At 49.3% G+C, this 11,267-nt stretch overlaps 1 protein-coding gene across 2 annotated transcripts in view; it reads right to left on the reverse strand.

Moving 5' to 3' along the window:
- TNR (tenascin R) overlaps positions 1–4,368 on the reverse strand; it is a 28,996-nt gene extending 24,628 nt beyond the window's left edge. For both annotated transcript variants that reach the window (XM_041479034.1, XM_041479033.1), the window contains exons 1-2: positions 3,873–4,368; positions 669–1,145 (exon numbers count right to left, since the gene is read on the reverse strand). In XM_041479034.1, coding sequence (XP_041334968.1) covers positions 669–1,145; positions 3,873–4,368 — 973 coding nt within the window. The remainder of the gene's footprint in view (positions 1–668; positions 1,146–3,872) is intronic.
- Between the last annotated feature and the right edge of the window lie 6,899 nt (positions 4,369–11,267).

Genomic DNA, 11,267 nt, shown 5'->3' on the forward strand with positions numbered 1-11,267 from the left:
TTATGTAAGAAGTAGAAAAGTAAGGATAAATAGAACAATGGTTTGGGTATTAACATTTGTTTAGAATAATTTTTTAAGTTGCAGAAAAGTATATTTAGTAAGATATTAGGACGTTTTAAGCTTAATAATGGAGCTCTGTGCATTGTGTTTTAAGGCTTACAAACAGGTATTATATTCGAAATAAGCAAGCACTGTATGTGTGCTTATAGTGGTTGGATGGAACTACTGCCAATATGCTTTTGCCTTGTGTGATTGGTCAAAAAACTATTAAGTAGTAACATTAAGTTCTTGGTTTGCTGCCTGGGATGTGAGCTGATGGCATCTTCTCATTGTCATAACCATGTAATGAGGCTGATGCTGGAAAATACAACAGCTCAAGACACGTTCCTAGCAGTCTCATCCTGTTTGTGATTTGTACACAGCCCCCGGCCAGCGACAGGATGACCCTCACTAGCCTTTTCCTCACCTCCCAAACTTTTGTCACGGTGTCTTTGGGGACAGGGATAACAGGGAGGTAGGACACACTGAGGTCGCACAGAGCGGCCAAGTGACGCTCTGTGCCAGGCACGCCTTTCTCCCAGGCTTCGCGGCGCTCCCGTGCTACTCTGCGCACCTCGAAACCCTTGCTCACGCCAGACTCACGCCTGGCTCTGCTCACCCCCCTCTACCTGCCGAGCAGTCCTGCCCGTCATAGCCTCCCTCGCAGACGCAGAGCCCGTCTCGGCAGACGCCGCGGCCGCTGCAGGCTCCGGGGCAGCGCGGCGCGGCGCAGTCGCGGCCGGCGAAGCCCTCCTGGCACACGCAGGTGCCGTTCTCGCAGCGGCCCCGGCCCGAGCAGTCGCGGGGGCAGCGCAGCTGGGAGCAGTCCTCCCCGGTGAAGCCCTCCTCGCACACGCACTCGCCGTCCACGCAGAGCCCGCGGGAGCCGCAGCCGGCGGGGCAGCGCAGCTGGGAGCAGTCCTCGCCCCCGTAGTCGTTGTCGCAGATGCACTGGCCCTCCAGGCACACGCCGCGGCTGGAGCAGCCCCCCGGGCAGCGCGGCTCCGAGCAGTTGCTGCCTGCCCAGCCCTCCATGCACACGCAGCTGCACGACTCCAGGCTGAAATTCCCGTGGCCGCTGCACTGCGGGATGTAATCCAGCTGCCCTGCAAGGATGCAGGACCGAGGGTCAGAACCCACCGGGTGGGAGGGGGGAAAAGGTCGGCTTTGGTCTCAGGTCAGCCCTCTGAAGGGCTGGAGAAAGGGGCAGGTGTGGGGCAAGGGGGGCATAGTTCTCCCTCCGAGAGTGCCCAGCTCTGGCAAACTGGTGGCTTTAGGGCTGAAAGGAGAAGAATTGGTGGGGTTGTGGTGGGGTTTGGGTGCATCTTTCCCTAGGGAGCAGTGGCATCTGTAACTATGGGTGCCACCAGCCTTGTGGTGGTGCAGGTGTTCCCTTTGGTTTCTCTCCAGCTCAGCACTCAGTTGATAGGAACTTTCCTAGACCTCTTACTGGAAAAAACCTTCCCTGGCCAAACCCTCTGCACCAGCCATGACTCCTCTGGTCTCACCTCTACCCACTTCTCCTTTTTATAGATGAGAGATCCCCAGCTGCTTTCTCTCTCTCTCCTATACGAAGTAGGCGTGTACGCAAAGGCATCATCTTCATCCCTATTCTGGTGAGCCTGATTAGGACAGAACTGCTGGCTTTGGGCACACTGAGGTTGTGGAAAAGCAGGGACAGCACAAGGGCTCTGTGGCCAGCACCTCTAATGCCCCCTCTTTACCTGGCAGCCTTGCACAGGATGCTCTGGGGTGAGGAGGGATGATGGGGATGAAGGCACCAGTCACTGACACTGCTAACGCTCCCCTGTTTTGGCCTAAAACAGAGCCACTGCTCCAGCAAAGGGTTTATCCCAGACAGGCTAACTTTTCCTTGCTGATTTGTACTGCTTTTCCTCATGTGAAACAAGGAAGAACAGAAACCCCTTTTGTGCCTCTTCCAAACCGTGGGAAACCTTTGTACCCCGAAGACCCCCAAGCCCCAGGACTATCCCCAGCTAAATTTTCCATCCTAGCTGACCTTTCCAAGCAGCTTTTCCAGTGGGGGTATGTAGCAGATGCACGTGTAAAAGCAGCTCAGTTACATGCTGTGCCAGACAGACACATTTGGGTTACTTTGCAGGACAATTCCCATCCAAACTGCAAGCACTGGGAATGCCAGTCAGGATCTCTTCAGATCTCAGCCTCTAGTTGAGTTATCAAAAGATAAGAGAGGATGCTTGTTAAGTGTGCTGGAGAAAAGAGATTTTTCCTCAGGGAAATTGCCTTGGGTGGTGGGGTAGGGATCCTGATTCCTTTGCAGTGCAGTGAATTGAAAGCAACTCTGGTAAAAAGAAATGAAATTACTCCAGTTTTAGCTCGGCACATCTGTGATGGGAGTGGGGACTCCACCAAGCAATGAATATTTAATGGGACTGTCTATGCATGTTGCAAGTAACCCAAATAGGCCCATCAGAGTTTCAAATTAATTCCTTTAAAACAGGTTTTCCCCATAGCATTTCCTACGTGATTTTAACCCTCACTTTGCACAGACTGGTGTTTCCTGTTTTGTCTTAGTTATTAATGCAGCTGATGGATGTGGCATTGGGAGGGATGTGGGCTGAAGCCATGGCTGGGAACACAGTGACTTCCACTGGCCACATGATAGATGCCAGCCCAAGCCACCCTGCTGTGTGTCCATCCTTGTTTCTCCCTCCCTGACCAGCACACCTTAGGTGGAACTCTTGACCTGAGGATTGATTGCACCCATTTCATTTTAATGTGTCCTACACACAGAGGTGTTGGGGTACCACTGGAAACATCACTCTAATAGCTGCAAAACTTTAAAATAAAAAATGCAGTGAGTATTGGGGGTACAAGGGTTGGTTTTAATTTCTCTTCCTTTCTGTTGCTGTTCTTGGTGTGAAAAGCAGTTTTCCCCTGGAAAGATGCCCTGTGTGTTTCTCCTTGCTCAGTGTTTTCTTCCCTGCAAGGAGCCCTGGTGTGCTGCAGCCACGAGCAGGGCTGGGCTGCATTTGGGATGGATGCCCTTTGGGACAGCCCCTCTTCCTTGAGACAAGGAAAACTATCAGTATGCCTGCTCCTGAACCATGGAAATGCAGCCGCCAGCCCAAACTTTCCTGGCCCATCTTATTTCAGCTGAGTGCTGCTTGCCTGACCCTGAGGGACAGCTGAGGTGAAACAAGGGGCTGCCTTTAATGCAGCAACCCTAATGGGACCTCTTGAAGGTCTCCACAAAAGCACATCTTTTTATTCAGATGGAGTATCATGTTGATAGTTTTGTGCCTTTTTAAATTTATTTTTTAGGTTTTGTTTGCTTATTTCATGTATTTTTTTGTATTTCTTAATAATTTTTTTTAACTCAGCTTTTCAGGTGTGTTCACTCCCCCTGCAGAGAAGATGAAGGGGCTTATTGCCAGCTGCCTTCAGCCCAGGGACAGCTTAGGAGAGCAGTAGCTACATCCCTGCTCCCTGTCCCACAAGCAGTGGCACATGTCTAAGAGTGTTGGGAGGGCTGCAGAGTTGGGAGATCCCCCTGCTCACCCCTAACCAGCTGTAATCTCATCTGTAAAGGGGGTTCAGCTCTCTCTCCATGACAGAGTTTTCACAGTGAGTGTGGCACGGGCACTCAAGTGACCAAACACTCCCAGGATTTTTCCTGGCTTAGAGGACTTAAGCTAAGTTTTTTCACTAAAGCCACAGCCCCATCGGGGGTAAACACTGGTTTTCCTCTGTCACCACTCTGAGTGGCATCATCAGGTTTTGCATTATTTCTCCTGCCTTTTGCTCAAGCCCTCAGTCCCCAGCAAGAGCTAACAGGATGGCATTACTACCTGTGGCTGCATTGTCTTGGCAGCAATTGGAGGTGCATTGGTCCCGGAGGATGGAGACCTCCCTCTCCAGCATCTCAATCCTGCTCAGCAGCTCCTGCAGGGATGGGAGGGAGGTGGAGCACTTGCAGGCCTGCTTGGGCATGTTTATCCTGTGGGTGAAGGTGACCTGGCTCTCGCTGTCGGAGGTCTGCTCCGTGTACTCTGCCAGCCGGTCGTCTTCTGAACTCACCTCCTCGGCCGAAGACTTGAACACGGATGAGCAGCAGCTGTCCAGCGGGATGTTGATGTTGTAGATGTGGTGGAAGACCATGGGCTGCTCTTTGATAGGTGGGCTGCAGTTGGCGAGGCCAGCTGCCTCATCCACCGCTGTCCTCTCGGCCGGCTCTGTCGTCATCTCCAGACGGCACTCAAAAGGCTTGAGGACAGCGCCCAGCAGGAGCAAGTTGAAGCTGATGACCACACTCCTCAGGATGGGGTTTTCGCCATCAGTCCCCATTTTCCTGGGAGAAGGAAGAGCCTTCCAAGCTAGTCTCGGTCAGCCAAGAGTGGGGAGGACCTGGGAACACAGAAGCAAAAGAGCGTGGTTGGTGTTAGCCTCGAAACTACGCTCAGCACAGAGAGGCAAATCCTTCTTGGCAGTTATCTAGACACGTGTGGGGCCAACTTCACCCACGTGCAGTCCTGCTGGCTTTGGTGTGTAGGGACAGTTTGTGGTGATTGGGAGTGGGGTTGGCCCAGCCTCATCCCTAGTGGGTGCAGCTGTGATCAGCACTGACAGCAATGAGCCATGGAGTGCCCAGGGGCACTGAGCAACCACCAAAGGGAGCAGAGGGCATCAACATGAGGTTGAGCTACAGGACAAGAGGAGCAGACACTTGCAGCCTTCTGAAGTGGTTTGGTGTTACTCTGTATGGGTTGAAGCTTTCTGAAATTGTATGATGTTACTCTGTGTGTTGGGGCCATCCCAACTGCGACATTAGTGGAGCCTAAATCCACCCTGAATGGAACCCATGGCTGGTAGGAAGACCTTGTCATAGCCCTTGAGCAGTGACGAAGACAGATTCTTGTTGTTACTGCTTTTTTTTTTTATTTAGGAAACAATCTGGTGCTATCAAAGCACCAAATACTCACCTCGGGCCACTTACCACATCTTACTTTGCCACCCTCTGCCAATGCCATAACCTTGAGCAATTGCTGTCTCTTCTTTCTAATGGCCCTCCTGCTCTGGAGCTCCTCTCCAGCTCCCTAGGGAACATCCCTGCCTCCCCCATTACCCTGCTGCTGAGTGAAAATATATGTTTGCTTGTTTCTCTCCAGCAACACCTGGGACTCCTTTGGTAGCTCTCTTTTTTTCCCTGGTTTTAGGAAAAGCGAGAAAAATGGGAACAACTCTGCAATGGGATGGCTCTGACCATGCTCACAGAAGACAGGCTCTGTAAGTGGCAGCTTGGGGCTGCATTCTCAGACCCTGACTCCCTCAAGTCGTCCTCTGCCTTCTGGGCTCTCTGCTGGCTCCTGTGTGGCCCTGGCTGACCCAGGGAGAGACTCCTTGTCCCTGCATAATGGGGCAGCCGTGACAGGGGAAGGCACAGGGACTAATGAACAGCGACTGCCTTTGATTGACTCGTTGGTGCTCGAATCTCAGCACCCCCTCCTTGGCCTCTCACTTGGCTTTTTGTGTGTGCTCACACTGGAAGTAATTGTGGCCATGGGCCAGCTGCTCCGAGCCGGGCCAGTGCTTCAAAGGAGAACTCCTAGCAGGATTACAGGGAAATGAAATCCTTCCTCTCCCCCTCTGCACATCCAGCTTGCCTCAAGAGAGACATCAGGGCCTGTCTGTGAGCACAGCTGGATGGGGGGAGAAGGGTTCTGTGTGGATGCAGGAATGAGGGAGTGGGAGATGGATGGTGGATAAAGGAGGGTGAGCAGACACACACAGTCAGCAGGGTGGTTGGGCACTTAACAACTCTGTAACCCACAGACCGAAAGCCATTCATCTGCTGCTAGGAGCTGCCAGGCTTATTGATCAGAATCTCTTTATCAGTACATTCATTACAGCTGCCCAGCTCTCGGTTCTGAGTGGCAAGTCATGGCATTCCCCTCCTGCCCCTTGGGCAGGACATGGTGCTGTGGGAATGCTGGCATCCCTGGGGAATGATGCTAAGGAGATTTCTTGTATTATCACTGGCTCTTAGTTGTGAAATGGTGAAAAATTGCCATGGTTCAGGCTAACCCCAGCTCAAACCAGGCTGAAACCACAGGGCAGGTGGATGCTCCTTTGTGTCCTCCAACCCAGAGCCAGCCAGACATCCCTATTAATCCTCAACTTCTTCCCAGAGGCTTGGGCTGACAGCTCTGAAGCCCTGCCAAGTTTGTGAATGCATTCCTGAGCTCTGTCATCTCCATTCCCTATCTGGTCCTGCTCTGTCTCCTGCTCCTCGTGTCAACAGTTTGCTTTTCCCTAAAGGACCCATCACAGTGAGCTCAGCCAGGGTGGGCTGGGAGGGCTCTGAGCAGTCTGACAGCTGGAGTCGTGTCTACCTGGGAAGAGAAGGTGCATCAACATTCCTCCTTTGGGTTCCTCACTTTCCTCTGCTCCTGATGCTTCCCAGTCCAGCTCACACTGCAGTGACAGAACCATTAAAAACCATTGGTGGGGGGAACAGATCCAGGACTGGATGTTTATCATCCCTCCTTCACAAGGAAAAGAAGCCAATTTCTGTGTCACTTAATGTGTAGAATTGGTTGCACTAGAGCAAATTCACCTGGGTTGCTTTTAGTAATTTTTTTAATCACAGCTTTGTTGTCCCCAGGTTCAGATAAAACTCCTGGCTGATGGCCTTCTGGATGGCTTTGATCCCTTCATCCCTAGAGGTGGCCTTGGAAAACCTCCCGTCCAGGGCAGTGAAGGCAGCTTTGAGCCTGTCACTTTCCTGGTGTCTGACGTCCTTCACTTTCTGCTGGGCTGGGACAATGCCTCTCCATCCCAGAATGGCCTCCTATGTGACCAGGATAGGACAGCTGATCTCCAGTTGCCTCTGGCACAGCACAAGCTTGGGGCTGCTTCTATATTTTACCAGAACTGGGTACCTTTGGTTTGTTTTGCTCTTTTTTTTTTTTCTTTTCCTACAATTCCCCTAAAATATGGGTGTTTGAATTAAAGTTCAAATTAAAGAGTTATTACAGTTAATGATGAAGTTTGGCAGGCACTGAGCTTTTGGCTCCAAAGCATTTCAACTTTGGGGAGCTGTGAAAGAATCAATCTGCTGCAATTTCTCTGTGGTGCTCAACAGGCAATAGAAAACTGAGAAAAATATTTGAGGGTTTTGCCAAACATACACCACAGCAAAGCTCTCTCTTTCCCTCCCCGTCAGCCTCTCTCCATCCAGGATTTGTGCCTGATGGGCCAGCAAAGGAAGAAATATAAAAACCCTATTAAATCCACAGCGCATCCACCCTAATTATATCTTTTCAGTTATTTTTACATTTTGCTGATGGGCTGTATCTGTGTGAGCAGCTTTATGAGGATGAATGCAAAAGGAAATCTGTGTGTGGGGATGCTTGGAGCAGCTGTGCTGAGAAACTGATGCTTCCCAGTCCAGCTCACACTGCAGTGACAGAACCATTAAAAACCATTGGTGGGGGGAACAGATCCAGGACTGGATGTTTATCATCCCTCCTTCACAAGGAAAAGAAGCCAATTTCTGTGTCACTTAATGCGCAGAATTTATTGCACTAGAGCAAATTCACCGGGGTTGCTTTTAGTCATTTTTTTAATCACAGCTTTGTTGTCCCCAGGTTCAGATAAAACTCCTGGCTGATGGCCTTCTGGATGGCTTTGATCCCTTCATCCCTAGAGGTGGCCTTGGAAAACCTCCCGTCCAGGGCAGTGAAGGCAGCTTTGAGCCTGTCACTTTCCTGGTGTCTGACGTCCTTCACTTTCTGCTGGGCTGGGACAATGCCTCTCCATCCCAGAATGGCCTCCTATGTGACCAGGATAGGACAGCTGATCTCCAGTTGCCTCTGGCACAGCACAAGCTTGGGGCTGCTTCTATATTTTACCAGAACTGGTTACCTTTGGTTTGTTTTCTCTCTTTTTTTTTTTTCTTTTCCTACAATTCCCCTAAAATATGGGTGTTTGAATTAAAGTTCAAATTAAAGAGTTATTACAGTTAATGATGAAGTTTGGCAGGCACTGAGCTTTTGGCTCCAAAGCATTTCAACTTTGGGGAGCTGTGAAAGAATCAATCTGCTGCAATTTCTCTGTGGTGCTCAACAGGCAATAGAAAACTGAGAAAAATATTTGAGGGTTTTGCCAAACATACACCACAGCAAAGCTCTCTCTTTCCCTCCCCGTCAGCCTCTCTCCATCCAGGATTTGTGCCTGATGGGCCAGCAAAGGAAGAAATATAAAAACCCTATTAAATCCACAGCGCATCCACCCTAATTATATCTTTTCAGTTATTTTTACATTTTGCTGATGGGCTGTATCTGTGTGAGCAGCTTTATGAGGATGAATGCAAAAGGAAATCTGTGTGTGGGGATGCTTGGAGCAGCTGTGCTGAGAAAGTCATTAATGGTGTGGTTTGGGGGGTGGGGGGAACAGCATCCCCCAAAATGCAGCATCTGCAGCCCTTTTTTTATAACTTAGCAATGTGAATGCAGCAAATGCAAACTGGGCTTTTTCAGGGTGGGTGCAGGGACATCAGATCTGCACAATGAGTATGATGCCAGCAGTTTTCCCTGTGGCATTTTGTGGGGACAGTTTAATATTTGGATGGTCCAACAATATTTCTATTTTCATGGCAGTTTTGATTAAAAAAAAAGTCAAATGTTGCCTGGGAAGATGTGAAAGGAAAATGTTTGTTTCTTTAGCCATATATTGTGTATTAAAATGTCTTTGAAGTCACTAAAGATGTGAAAATGAAGGGAATGGGGTTTTTTTTCAGTGAGAAACCTTTTAATCTACCCAGAGCATACAGAGATGGATATGTGTATATATATATTTATGTACAGTCATTGCATTCCCTTTTTCTGAACACCAGGTAAGCCCCAAGCCCTGCTGTTTGGTGCAAATGACCAGCTGGAAAATCAGATCCATTTGGAGTTCAGGCCCATGCTCATCCTCAATGCTGCCCAACAAACCATCAAGAGACAGAGTGTGCTGCCTTGGCATGGCAGGAGCAAGCAGGTATTTGCTAGCAGCCAGCAGTCCCTGAACCACGTGGTTAGAGCTGGGATGTGTTCCCTGCTGGAGCACAACTGGCAGGAGCCAGGCCTCTGAGGTGGGTTTGCTCCCACTGCTGTTAGTGGTGGGAGCGACCCAGGGTGTGGTGATGTGGGAGTCCTCTGACTGTATTATTTGGATTTTATGGTGAAAAGCGTCCTGCAGGTTTTCCATAAGCCAAAACCACCTGCTGGTGGATGGTTTCCAAGGCTGCCAAAGCCAAGTGCTCAGTGCAGATGGTGCCTGTTCCATGCAGCTTTCCTCTTGGGCTCACTGGGAAGGAAATTCAGCTCCACAATATCCCTGGTTGGCTTCCCAGCCTTAGACTTTTCAGTCCAAGGCGATCACACAGCTGGAAAACTGTCATGGATTGCATTGCAAGCTCAGAATGCCAGCTCTGGAGGTTTTTGGGATCTCCAAAGTGAGGCTGGTTTAGGGCAACTCATCGCTCCCATCCCTCAGCATCATTATTGAAATCTCTCCTGGGTGCCATGTCCCTCAGCCATGGCAGGTGAAGTGTGTACATGGCAAAGTACTGGCACCCAGGGAAGGGTGAATCACCATCCTTGGAGGGATTTTAAAAAACTTGTATATATGGCACCTAGGGACATAGTTTAGTGGTGGGTTTGGCAGTGCCAAATTAATGGTTGGACCCTAATCTGAGAGGTCTTTTCCAACCCAAATGATTCTAGGATTCTCAGACCCTGTGGTGTGTGCCTTTGCTTTTGCTTTGCTTTGTGATTCAGCAAGAAACTTGTGTGATTTTCCTGTCCCACTGGAAAGAACTTGCACTTCCCACTGGAAAGAATTGCTTCATTGCAGCAGCTGCTAACGGAGAAATGGTGTAAATAATTCTCCTCAGCAGCTGAAACTGCTGCAAATTTGTGTCATTAGACTGGTCTGCAGCAGTAGGGTCCTCCTGAGCAGATGTAGAGATGCAGCATGCCCTGCAGACCAATTCCCTCCTGTAGCTTTGGGAGGGGAAGCAGCACTGGTGCCCAGTTATTACTGATCTACTGATGTGTATTTTGTCTGTTTAAAAGGGTTTTCGTTGTATTAATTCCAGGGAGAGAGTGAAAGCAAATAAAGCCTTCTCCCTTATCAACTCCTTCTGCACCCTCTGCTTGACTGCAATCTTTATCACCCCTGTAAACACAGCCTGAGGCAGGATTTTGGGGAAATTAAAGGAGGTGGAAAGCTTAGAGAAGCAAACCATCCACTGTAACAGTGGCAGCTTGATTGTCAGATCCTGTGGATTCTTGGGGCTGAAGCTGAGGACCAACAAGGAAACCTGCACCTGCCATAAAAACACAAGTGAGTGTTTCCATTTCCATTCCATGCTGTCGCCATCAACCCTCAGAGGGGAAATGATTTTCACCCTGCTGACCAGTGACAAGTTTAAGGATGAAATACTCTAATGATTTTACCAGTTTTCCTTAATTATATGCAGATGAAAAATCCATGGATCTCCCAATTGACTGCAAAATCTGCCAGTTTAAAAATTCACACACACCTCTGTCATTGCCTACATTATGTCTTGCTTTCATTACATATTCTTTTATTGAATTGCCATGGAATGTATCAATAGCCTCTACAAACTCCCACAGGAAAGTAAGCAGTAGCTTAGTGCAGAGGTTTTTGGGGGAATCTCCTTTTATTTTCACATTTAGTCTGCATCCAGCATGTCTGGTTTCACATCCCCTCAACAGCTGCCTCCTGCCCGCTCCCCTGCAAAGTCTGTGAATCACCAGGTTAAGTCTTATTTTATTGAGGGTGCCAGCTCTAATCCAAGCCTATCCCAGCATTTTAAAGAGCAAATTTTGGTGCTGTCTTCATTTTTATAGATATAAATATTTACAGGTACATTATCAGCTCCCCGTTCAAACCCTGTTTAAACACACGCCACAAAGGAACCCTTGCTCAGTGCAAAATTTGCTTCTGTGAATGGCTTGCCAAGGTGGGCACCTAATTTTATACTGAAGAGCAAGGTGTGTGCCCAATTTCATAGTGAAAGCTGTTGGCAGTGAGCTTGGTCTGGCCACTGCCTGTCACCAGCCCCGTGCGCGATGCTGGGATGCAGCACAGGCTGTGAACACGTGGTGTGGCACAGGATGGCTCATGTAAAAGGCTTTCCTCTCTTCTCCAACACAAATATGAAGACTTAGCAA

Source organism: Pyrgilauda ruficollis, unplaced genomic scaffold (genome assembly GCF_017590135.1).
Source record: "Pyrgilauda ruficollis isolate IOZ18807 unplaced genomic scaffold, ASM1759013v1 scaffold47, whole genome shotgun sequence".
In the NCBI taxonomy this organism is placed as follows: Eukaryota; Metazoa; Chordata; class Aves; order Passeriformes; family Passeridae; genus Pyrgilauda; species Pyrgilauda ruficollis.